A 12573-nucleotide genomic window follows, 5' to 3' on the forward strand; every position below is an offset into this window, starting at 1 on the left:
ATTCATTTATAGATGGTCTTTTATGCATGTTACAGTTTTTGTGACAGCCCTTGGTATTTAGTACAGTTTTATTTTGGTCACTGTTGCTCCATTTTTGGTCTCGCTAAGATTTATGGGCTCCATATCTTCTCTTTGGTGGCAGTGCCCGTCTGGAGAGGTAAATTGGTCCCTGACAGACACTTCTCCCCACGCGCTCCGGTAACTATGGAAACAGGCATGTCATAACAGTTCCTGTGGTACATTGTGCAGAGCTGCTGCTCTTGTAGGATGACACATCTTCTAAGAGCAAGAAATTTTATAGAATGCAAGAAAAGCGAAGGCAATAAATACCCTCATACTTAGATATAGAAGTATGTACACACACACACACACACACACACACATCCAAAAAGCCCTTAAAAAGTAAGCTATTATTATTAGGATGGAATGAAAAGCTTTTCTTACTTGTTTCTTTGAATATGAATTAACACCATTTTAAATAAATGATATTTTATTTTATGAACATTAATAGACAACAGACTGGTTTGGGTCTATAACTTTCATAAAGATTAAACAAGGTTGAGAAATACATTTTTATGGTGAGTACCAGGAATGCTAAAAATTAATTTTAATTAAATATGGCAATAAGTTATTATAAATATATTTCCTATTTTATTGGAACTAAAATATAGTTAATGAATTTGTATATTTTTGAATTATGGATTACATCATTTGCTAAATTACCTAGTCTGTTATCTGTCTCAGAAACTTTAGATGACTTCCAGAAGCCACAAAAATACATCTATCAGGCACCACTTCAAAAAATATTATTCCTGAGTCAAGAGAATATCCTGACACTGAAGTAAATCCTACTTTTTAAAAGGATATTTTCATCTTACTTTCTCTGTCACAACATTTTCAAATAAACTAGTTGGAGTCAACAAATGGACTCTAAGGAGCAGAATATTATATACTACTGTATAATTAATACTGGTAGTAAGTAAAGTATTGTAGCTTATCTGTAAAGATATTTGGAGTGGGAAAATTTACAAATTGCTGTCATAATTTTATTTTTCATTTTCAGATATCTAAGAAATAATTCAGTAAGTGAAATTTGAACATTGATTTTTACTTAGAGTACCATATTACCTATTTTAGATCTCCTCAAAGGAATAAATTTATTTATTGTTCAGCTATCAGCAAAAGTTTATTTTTTTAATTTTATTATGCCTCGCAGTATGCCCCATTATTATATGGTATAGCAAGGAATTATATGTTCCAAACAACACAGGAAGTTTGTAACTCAACCTTTGTTTTTACAATACTGTCATATTTTTAAAAATATAAATGTATTATCTCTGCTAAGTATTATGCTCAATTATGTTCTAATGTGCTGTGTACCCACTTCACTTAAATATCTATCACTCATTCATTCTCTGGCTTAATCTTTTCATTCTTCCTATACGTGAATATCAGTGTAACCGTCAAAGTCATTAAACTGTGGTTGTCCTGATTCTGCACTGACAGCAATTTTGTTATAAACTTGTATAAACTTTTTTGATACAACAGTAGTAGGTAATGATGACTGTGAGTTAAAATACAGCTGACCTTTCTGAAATGTTGACAGGGTATACAATATGATGCTGCTCTCCTTTTACCATCAGATTTCATTCTAATATCTAGATTTTGTTTGGGAATTTTTTTTTCCAGGTTGCTCATTCTTTTAGGAATCTAACTTACGCTATATATCATGAGATAGCAAGTTTGGGGATGAGAATATGAACCTTACTCTTGCCATTTTGTTTAAATTCTGAGTTTCTAAGTAATACAGAAAAATGAATAACCTGCTATATTTCACAGATACTTCACAGGAACTCATCAGATATTTATTTATACTTCTAACATATACTACATTATTTTATTCAATACAGAAATACTAAGAAAGCATTTTTTATGGACTGTTGAGGATCACAACCTATGGTATATTGTCATCATACCCTCAAGACAAGCAGAAAAGGAAACTGACCCAACAGCCTTGATATTGTCATTGTGCTGTAGGTCCTTGAAGTCAAAAAGTTTTTCTCAAATGTGCTTAGACTAAATTCTTCCATTTTAAATTTCATTCTCATAGTTTTATACAGGCTGTTGTATCACTTTATATATTTGAGGAATTATATAGTCTCATAGGGGCTTCCCAGGTTGCTCAGTGGTAAAGAATCTGCCTGCCATTGTAGGAGACACAAGAGACTTGGATTCGAACCCTGGGTTGGGACAATCCCCTGGAGGAGGAAATGGCCACCCACTCCTGTATTTTTGCCTGGAGAATCCCAGGATAGAGGAGGCTGGTAGGCTACAGTCCATGGGGTCGCAAAGAGTCAGACTCAGCTAAGCACACACGCGGGCATGCATAGGCTCATAGAGCAATATTCTGTTCTGTCCTTTTTTTTAAGAAATGAGAAAACTAGGACCTAAGTAATGTAAGTGTTTTGTCCAAAATCATACATCTACTTAGCTATACAGTGCAGATTTAAAAGCCTCTGTTTTACCTATCTTACTAACTACTGTCTTCTTAGGTTTTCCTCTTATAACATTTCAATGTTTTATTCATTTTCCCTACTTCCTTTTATCAGTAAATCCTCCTTGAAAAGGAATACACAAAATCACCTTCATAAATTTTATTAATGGCATTTTATAGCAATAGCACGTTTAGGATCTTGTTTTATCAGAAATCTGTTCTAAAGAGGCATGTTCCAAATCTTTGCTTTAGGAGAATAAATCTTATTTTTCCTGTTAGAATGGTAATGATTTTCCAATTATTTCAATGTGCCAGGTTTTGCTAATAGCTCCTTCCTTTGCCTGGAAATTTTGCTGAATTGCTAAGGAAAGCATTTGCAAAACATTTGTCTGGTTAGAATAACCCAAACAGTAAGATTTATTATAAACATATCTGCTGGCAGACGTTTATTGACATTCAAATTAGGTTTTACTTAATGGTTTTTCAATGCTCTTTTCCCAAGAAATATCATTAACTGTTATTCTGACCTTAATGTCAATGGGCTCAAGTTCTAAATGTTCACCTGTTTTGTGAAAAGTGTCAAATGATCATAAAAGTAGCTTCAAGGAGAAAAAATAGAGGCAAGTGCAAAATGTTAAACACCAAAAAATACATTTTTAAACTTTTTCCAAACAGAATAGTAGGCAATTAACATGATAGAATTTATCTGAGAAATAGTGAGCACTCTGTAGTTTATTGTAAAACAGAATTTTGTAATACTAAGAATGGCTTGTGCACATTCTAGTTTAGATTCTCTTTATTATTATCTGTGATTTGTTATGTATTACTTTAATTGCCTCAAACATGATTCTTAGAGTAGTCACTGTTAAAATTTAGAAACAATTAAAAGTTTAAGGCCTGTGATACTCAATTTTTCCAAAAGGAAAAAGCACAAGAAAAAAATAGTTCTGCTATTTTTTATAGTATCATAATCTGAAAGATCTCCTTTATATTGCCTTATTATTGATACTACATAAAGTTTTTTTCCCACATCTGTTGACATTGTCTCTCGGATATGTTTTGAATGAAAATAAGAACTGGCAGATAAAAGTAAATGAGGTATCCTGTCATTTACTAAAGCTTACTGTGTTTACTTCCCTCTCACTTTTGCTTAGAAAAAAACAGAAAAACATTTTAAGAATAGGAATCCAGAATCTTGGTTCACCTTTGTGGGGAGATGATATTTGCTGTGCAGAAAATTGTGACGCGAGTCACAGCCTCACGAAGTTCCTCTATATACTCCGTGCGCTTCTGCGAACCTCTCTTTCAGCCTGTATCATTACAGTGCCAACACACCTTATCCAGGTAAGAATTTCCCTAAACTACTTTGTCCTAACTCATGGTTCATTGTTAAAGAACAGTATATAAATGCTTTATAAATTATTTTCACGTGTCGTTTGTGTAAAAGAGATTTTAGATGCTAAAAATGCCAAAGCAGCAAGGTATCTTTGAAGATTATTCAATTCTTTAGTATCTATGGTTTTAGTATACAGTGAATATATGGTAATTTCATCTTTACTAATTTTATTATAATTTTTCTTGAATTTATTGTAAACTTGCTAATATCATTGTGACATAAGGTTGATTTTGCTGCAGTATCTTTTCATTGATCATAAAACCAATCTGAATATAGATCTTGAAGAGATATTTTTACACCTATGTACAACAGCATTATTTGCAAGACCTAAAATGTAGAAGCAGCCTGACTATTCACTGACAGCTGAATAGATAAGCAAAATGTGGCGTATCCATACAACAGGATATTATTCAACCCTAAAAAGGAAGGAGATTCTGAAGTGTGTTACAACAGGAGTAAATCTTGAGAACATTTTGTTAAGTGAAATAAGTCAGTCACTGAAAGATAAATACTGTGAATCCACTTATATGACATACTTAGAATAGTCAAAATTCTGGAGACAGAAAGTAGAATGGTGATTGCCAGGAGCTGACAGTAGGAGAGAATGAGGACTTATTGTTTAATGGGTATGGAGTTTCAGCTTTAGAAGATGGAAAGAGTTCTGGAGATAGCTGGTGGTGATGGTAACACATTATGAATGTATTTAATACCATTTAACTGTACAATTTAAGATGGTTAAAAAGGTAAATTTTACATTGTATATGTTTTACCATAGTAAAAAAAAAAATGGGGAAGAAAAAAGCTGATCTGCATAAGACTGGTCCCTTTCTTGCCTCTTGTGTGTGTGTGTGTGTGTGTAAATTATTCTGAAGCCATGCTCTCAGAAAAAGAAACCAGTCTCCCCAGGGAAAGAAGGGTCTTTGTAAGATTTCTTCATCGGTTCAAAAAAGTTCTTTTCCTAAAAGTGTTCAAATGGCAAGTTTGGAAGTATTTCCACAGTGAATGTGTGTGTGTGTGTGTGTGTGTGTGTGTGTGAACAGTATACACATATACACTATAATGTGTGTGTGTATGTACATATAAACTGCAACATGATACTAGACATAACTGAAATATCTGCTGCAATGAAGGGGATGTGAAAGTCAAAATAACTAAATCACTGAAATCACTAAATCTTTTCTGATGAACATACTAAAACATTTTGATTTGGAGTAAATTATAGCAGAGAAGTTTTGAGGTTTGTTTTACTTCTCTAAAACATAGCAATTACAACAATGAGAGTAACCAGCAAGCACTTTAGGTCAGTACCTAACAGTTCTTATGGAATTTTTAAGTGAATGCTATTATTGTCTCCATTTTACTTATAAGGAAACTGAAGTAAAGAGAAATTAAGAAATTAGATCAAAGTTAAATACTTGAAAAACTATAATTTGAACCCAGAAAATCAGATTCTAGAATCATAGGAAAATAAGGGTTCACCTAAGCTAGGCTCCTGTTCTTGGATATGTTAAGCATTATCCCTGTTTTACAACTGAGATCTGAACTTAAATGACATATTCAAGCAAGTCAAGGAAACAAGGACTGTATACTTGGTGACACCCAGAGGTCCATGAGAACTTTACATTTAGTTAAATTAACAGAAATACAACAGATATAAATGAAATTTGGACATCTATAAGGAGTCTAGTGCTTGAATAAGAATAGACATATAAATCAACAGAATAGAATTGAGAGTTAAGAAATAGACCCAGGCATCTATGCTCAACCAGTTTTCAACAAGGGCGCCAAGACCGTTCAATAGGAAGAGAACAGCCTTTGAACAAATGGCAAGACCACTTGATAGCTACAGACAAAAGAATGAACTTTGGACCCTTACCTCATGTCATACACACAAACTAATTCAGAATGAATCAAAGACTTAAATTTAAGAACCAAAACAAGTATGAAACAAATATATGTATATATGTGATTTTAAAATTTATTCCAAGGGTGCCTATGCAATAAAGAAGAAAAAGAAAAAAAAATTTTAAGCCATATTTGGTAGTGATCATTCTTGTTATTTTGAGAAGAGATTCCAAACCTGTTGTGAATGTTTGTGACAGTGATTCCTCTAAGCCTCTGTCTAAGGGAAGAGGAGTAATATTATAAGAAGACCTTAGATCATCCAGTATTCACCACTGATTAAACAATGGTTGAGATGATAAGGTAAACTGGATGTCTGAACATTAACCAGTGTTTGAATTTTGGTATTTTATAGATGTGTTTAACTTCTTATATTACTGAAAAAGATATAATTTAAATTATACATTTTAAAATACCAATTAAGAGACTATTTTGAAGTAGAAATAGGAAAACATATGGTTAGACTTTGGTGATAAATACACCAGTCTCTTCCCTGAACAGTTTTGCCTAGCTATCATATAGTAGTCTTGTAGTCCTAATATCACTGGAGTTTTAAAAAAAATTTTCCTTGAGCATGATACCTGACCTTTTTTTTTAATCCAAATACATAGGAGAAAATGTAAAACTTAACAGTTTGCTAAAACCAGTCATGATATGTAATAAATAGCAGATAAGACTCTGAACTCTTAAAGACTGGCAAGCAAAATCACAATGTTTAGGCCAAGAGAATAAAAAGTACTTACAAAGCTAATCAAAGACATGCATATACAGAATCAGGAAACTGTGAGTTTGTTTAATAAGAACTTACATAGTGATTTCTATAGGCCAGTTGCAGTCCTGAGATCTTTTCAAATATTAACTCATTTAATCCTTATATATCATTATCATTTAGTCCTATGTTGTTGGTACTGTCATTATTTCCATTTTATAGATAAGAAACAAGGGACTGAAAATTTCAGTGACTTTCCCAAGATCATACAACTAGTGGCATGGTAAGGTTTAGATCTAAGCAGTTCCCCCTTCAATTACCGTAGTCAACTCCCATGCTATTCTGCTTGGTACTAATGAAGTACTAAATAGGGCCAAAATTAAGAAGCAAACTGTGCACAAAGTAGCATTCAGTGATAGAAAGAACCTTGGCCTTGGAGGGGGATAGACCCAGTTAGTTACATGGTTTACTCAAGTCTAACTTTCTCAGCCTCAGCTACTGCTTTTTAAAAATTCAGAAGATCAGCAATAACATGGGCTGACCCAGTGCTGGCACATGGAAGGCACTCATTATATGTTAACAATTGTCACCTTCACGATTATTACTTAAACAGACCTCCAAAACTGAGAATTTGAACAGAGATCAGGGGTAGGAAATGGCAACCCACTCCAGTGTTCTTGCCTGGAGAATCCCAGGGACAGGGGAGCCTGGTGGGCTGCCGTCTATGAGATCGCACAGAGTCAGACAGGACTGAGGCAACTTAGCAGCAGCAGCAGCAACAGCAGGGGTAGGAAAACTAAGGTATGTAAGTGCATCAAAGCAACAGACATCTTCAGCTTTCCGCCTCTTTTCATGAATGACACAGACAAGATCTTCTCACAGGCGAGACCGGTTAGAAAGCATGGCTGAAGTCAAACGGCCACTGAAGTCTTAGTAACATCCCCTTGTAACATGACTCTGTTTAGCATCATACGGTAGCTTCCTCTCAATTATGACCAGTGCCACCCCTGAAGACTCTAATAAATCAAACTTTAAATGGTGATTGAATAATTTAGCTTATTCAATCAACAAATACTTATTGCAGATACTATTCTAGGCATCCATGGGGCTATAGTAGTGAATAAAACAAGCAAGGTCCCATCCTCCTGGAATTTTTTTCAATGTGAAAGATAGGATGAATGGAGCAGACGATTCGTATATGTATGTATTTTGGATGCTTGAGCTGGATATTTGATAGTAAAGTGGATTTTTGCAAGAGATAGAAATGTAGTTTGATATCCTTGTAAATACTGTCAATATAGTTAAACACCTATAGGTAATAGAATTGTGACACCTTTATTTGAATATGTTATATTAAGTAACACTAGATTAAAAATACATAAAATATCTATTCCTTTTAGACTGGAAAAACAGCCAATCAGTGTTCTTACTTTAGTTATTAGCATTCTGTCAGACTTGTACAGTAATGATTAGTTACCCTTTATTGTACTTTTGGCATGCTTCCCATGTTTAATTTCATTGTAAAGAAGGAACACATAGTTAAGGAAATTACAAAGAGGGGGAAAAGTTAAAATAGGGAAAATAATGACATAGATTCAAAACTGATTTTAACTTATTGTTATAATAAGACTTTTGCAAGTAGAGTGAAAAAGAATTGTATTTGAACTATTTTGTGTTCAGCCTCACAACTTTGACCTTGATATAGTCTGTTTCCTTTGGGTTAAAGATTGTTTTCATCACAGCACAGGAAATAACAAGCATACATTGAAATCAATGCATAAAAATAAATTCTAAATATCTTTTAGGTGAAAACACTAAAATTATTCATCAAATATAGTATGATTGACTTAAAATATATATACATGTATAGTCCTAAACAGTTTTCCCTGTGAAGTAGTGTTATTACTCGTATTGTGTCTTGCTAGAATGCAGTTTTATTATCTACCCAAAGATACTTTATTAAAAATGTATGTGAAAGTGGCCAAGTTAAATACAGACTTTGTGATATGCTGAACTGTGGAGTAAAGTGTCATTAGAAGGAGTGAAACTACGGACGGCTCCCCTATATTCCAGCATTACCCAGTTCCCAGATCCCTGCTGTGTAGTTGTTCCACTCGCCAAGAAGCCTGTTAAAGAGCCCCCAAGAGCATGTGTACAGCCCTCCATGTTAATAGTTAATTGGTGAGGATGGCAAGATGAGAGGACAGCCGAACATGTGGTCTCTCAGACTCAAGCCTTAGACAGACCTTTAGTTATAATAACAGCAGCTGCTCACATTCTCACAACTCAACTGTTCAAAACTCTGTTGTCGAGTGAAGGTTGTCATGGATTGAAAAAGAAAGAGGAAAGGTTACATCTAAGAGAAGTAATTAAAACCCTACCTTGAAACTCTTCCTTCCTGTTATCTTAAGTAAGAGAATATTATTTCATCTTTGAAAAACTTAAGTATAAATTTCCATATTATAGGTTGTGATATTTCAGCTACATTGAACATTCTGCTGTTTTTTTTTCCCGTTTACTGTTAGAAACACAAATATGTTTGTACACCTTTTGAAATTTTTTAATGAGTTGTTTTTTTTAACACAGTGATAACTTTGAAGCTGTTACAGTAGGGATACTGTTTGATTTCCATATCTGGCAAGATATGAAACTGTAATGTTTTCTGGTCTTATTATAAATGAGAACTGGCTTATTAGTAGCAAAAGTTTTTATCCATTTCCAAATTATACAAATATTTTTTACCTTTTAAATTAATATTATCTTTATTTCCCAGTGACAGTTCTGCTTAAGAAAAATGGTGACCAATAACATTTATTCTTTTTGGAGATAGAAACTTAGGTTCATGCTTTATTATGACTGTACTGATGATGTGAAAAGAAAATAAATTTCCCCTAGCTTATGCATTTTATTTTCACAATCTGTGACAGGTTGTTCTTGAGTTGTATTTTTTATTGATTGAAATTACTTTTACCTGAAACTGTCAGGAAATAAATATCAAAGCACTTACAGTTGTAATTAAAATAGGAAAGGTTATTTTTCTATACCTTTCTCACAGCTTTCCTTTCAAAAAGAAAATTTACTTTTCATCGCTGCTAATCTGTTCAAGCTGTCACAGTCTACACTTCCAAGGAATTTTTAAATATAAACAACCCAATAAATTTCTCCTTAACTATAATAATGCAGGAATGAAAACTTCCTTGACATTACTGATGATAAAATATGAAATAAGATTTTCTCATTCTACCATAATTCTTAGTATTACAAGTATTTAATGTATTTGCTATTGAACATTAGTTGGTAAACTACTTAAACTTTCATTTATTCAGAGCAGATTTCAGGTTTGAAACTGGCCTGTAATATATTTTTATTGGTCATCATTGGCACTTGGTCAGTAATAGACTATTCAGTTTCTATCATATAGCCACTATTTTCCAACAATTTGATCTGTGGAATTTCCCTCCCCCTACCCCACCTCTAGCTATGTCACTTCAGAAACCTATCACTGACATTAGTTTGCTTAAACCAAGGAAAATTCATTTTCTGAAGAAAAACAAGAATAAAGGCCCTTGTTATATATCTCTTGAAAACTGAGTGGAGTTTTATTTAGTATGTTATCTTAATTGATATATTTTCAAATCTATCTTCTTTAATATTAATATATTAAAACTTTGAACTGACTGAAGTGAATCATGCAGTATGTTGCAGTGCAGAGAAATTCAGAACAGACATTTTCACATCCATAAACTTTTGTGTTCACGCTGAGTATTTTAGCAACTAAACTCTAAGTCAAGCAATGGACAACTTTTGAACTAACTACTAATATGGGATTATGAAATGTGGACTCCAGTGACCTTGTGAATTTCTCTCAGTGTGAAATCTGTTATTCTTAAAACAAACTAAGAATAATTGTATGGTAAAGGAATAACAGGCTCTTGTGAGTTTAAAAGTATAAAATATTGGAAAATATTTTTATGTAATTGTTGCTATGAGCATCATTATAGAAAGGCGTAACAACACCTTCTGCCATATAATTTAATCTATCTTTAATAGTCTTTTAAAATGTACTTTATTAAGGAGAATTATTATTTGAAATGGTCTTTAGATGCAATTTGTTAAGAATATTTAAGGATGAAAATTACAAATTTAATCTCTTGATCATGACTATCAATTACTAATGGACAAAGTCAGATTTTCTGGGTAACAAATTTTCATACTCTCAACTAAGAATCTGCCTTTATTTTTCTAGACCTTGTCAACTGGTCTGATATAGTTTGTAAGAAATTAATATTTTTAAAGTTTAAATAGAAATAATTTTTAAAAATGAAATAAATCATGTTAAAATCATTTAAATTTTACATCATATGTGTCAAATTTCAGTCTTTGAAAATTTAGTAGCTTCATACAAGTTTGGTTGGATTGTAAGCAGAATCTGTTATTTTTTTTACAATAACAAATAACAGAACTGTGTTTCAACTGTACTCCTATACACTTGGATTTACAGATTTTTATGGCTCATATTTTATATTGTACAGTGTAGTATCTGATTAATTTTTAAATCAAATCTTAGCTTGTATACATTATACATATATATCTGATTTACTTTCTTGGTCAAGGATATTTGAAATTTTTTACACAGGTAAATTCCAAATTGCTTATAAGTTTCTGTCTATGTAGAGAATTAGAAGCAGTATATCTGCCATTTGATCTTAATATCAATATGCATATTAAATAAGGTTAGCATACTTAAAATTCTCAGTAAGATTCATACGTATCTTCAAAAGAAAAAAATAGTCTTTTAGAAACCTCTTATTATAATTAACCAAAGCATATTCAATAAAGCATATAATTAAAAATAATTTTGGTTTTAATGACTTATTTGCTTTGCCTAAAATTACTTTATGAAGTTTTGGTTCATATAACAATTCACACCACAGTACCTTATAGTGGTGATGGTCATTAACGTACTATTCAGAGTCAAAATTTTCAAATATATCAATGATAGAAATAGTGAAATATCTCATCACAGTATGGAGATTGAGTCATCTGTTCAGGCATATGGAATCTTTGGCTGCTGGACTGCATAGTCTTTATAATGCCCAGTGTCCAGGCGTGGACACAACTGTTCTGGGAGCAGAATCAGAAGGGGACTGTGCATTTTGTCTCCTTGAACATGGTAGAAGGGAGAAAAGGGAAGAGGCCTTAACATTATTTTTATTATAGAGTCTAGTCTACTACGTCACTTTTTTTTGTATACAGAAAAGAAGTACAACTTTATTTAATTTTGTATTTATTTCACAAATAGAATTACTAAGCTTTTTATCTTTAGTGTTACAAGCTTTCTGAAAAATACCTGTGAGAAACTGCAAGTCTTGAATTATTCCTACTTATATACTTGCATGCATACCTTCCCTTAAAGAAAGATTACTGTCTTCAAAAGAAGGGTGATACTTATTTCTTAATATTGAGACAAAAAATGCTTGTAACGAATTATAATTTAAAGCTGTTTAAGTACCAGGTCATATATTATATCCTAAACATTTTATTTTAGCCCTTTGCTATTAATTGCATTATTATTGCTATTTAAAGAGTTTCTGCTTCTTTAATAATGTTTTCGCACCCTATGTAGTTAATCTTTAATGTTGGGGAAGATAGGGGGAGAGATTAAATTAGCCTTGTAACCTCTCTCTCTTCCAGGTTGATGATGGAAAATAAAAGCTCTTAGCCACAAAATGTAACACTTAGAATTAATATTTAATTAGACTAGCAAATTGTACACTGTGGCTGAAAGCTTCCAAAGAGTTGTTAGTGCCACAATTGACCTACAGGTTTAATAATAACTCACTTCTAGAAGCAAGTGCCAGTTCAGCATAGTAGAGCCACCGTAAGAAAGTCCTGAGAGATTAAAATCAGCAAACCAAATGGCAGGCAGGGATTCCTGGGATGGAGCCTTCTGGAAAGCTGGGAGCTGGAATAGCTTTTAAGCCAGGATTCAGATGAGAACAGTGGGTGAAAAAGCTGATCCCTCCTGTTCTGGGAGATTCTGGTTATAGGCCAAAATCTTAGAACAGATTT

The 12573-nt window shown here is 32.8% G+C and overlaps 1 protein-coding gene across 1 annotated transcript in view; it reads left to right on the forward strand.

Annotated features, from left to right (window-relative positions):
- ELP4 (elongator acetyltransferase complex subunit 4) overlaps positions 1 to 12573 on the forward strand; it is a 245967-nt gene that overhangs the window by 94963 nt on the left and 138431 nt on the right. The window contains exon 7 of the mRNA XM_040258946.1: positions 3650 to 3838. Within this exon, the coding sequence (XP_040114880.1) occupies positions 3650 to 3838 (189 nt within the window). The remainder of the gene's footprint in view (positions 1 to 3649; positions 3839 to 12573) is intronic.

Source organism: Oryx dammah, unplaced genomic scaffold (genome assembly GCF_014754425.2).
Source record: "Oryx dammah isolate SB20612 unplaced genomic scaffold, SCBI_Odam_1.1 HiC_scaffold_17, whole genome shotgun sequence".
Taxonomy (NCBI): Eukaryota; Metazoa; Chordata; class Mammalia; order Artiodactyla; family Bovidae; genus Oryx; species Oryx dammah.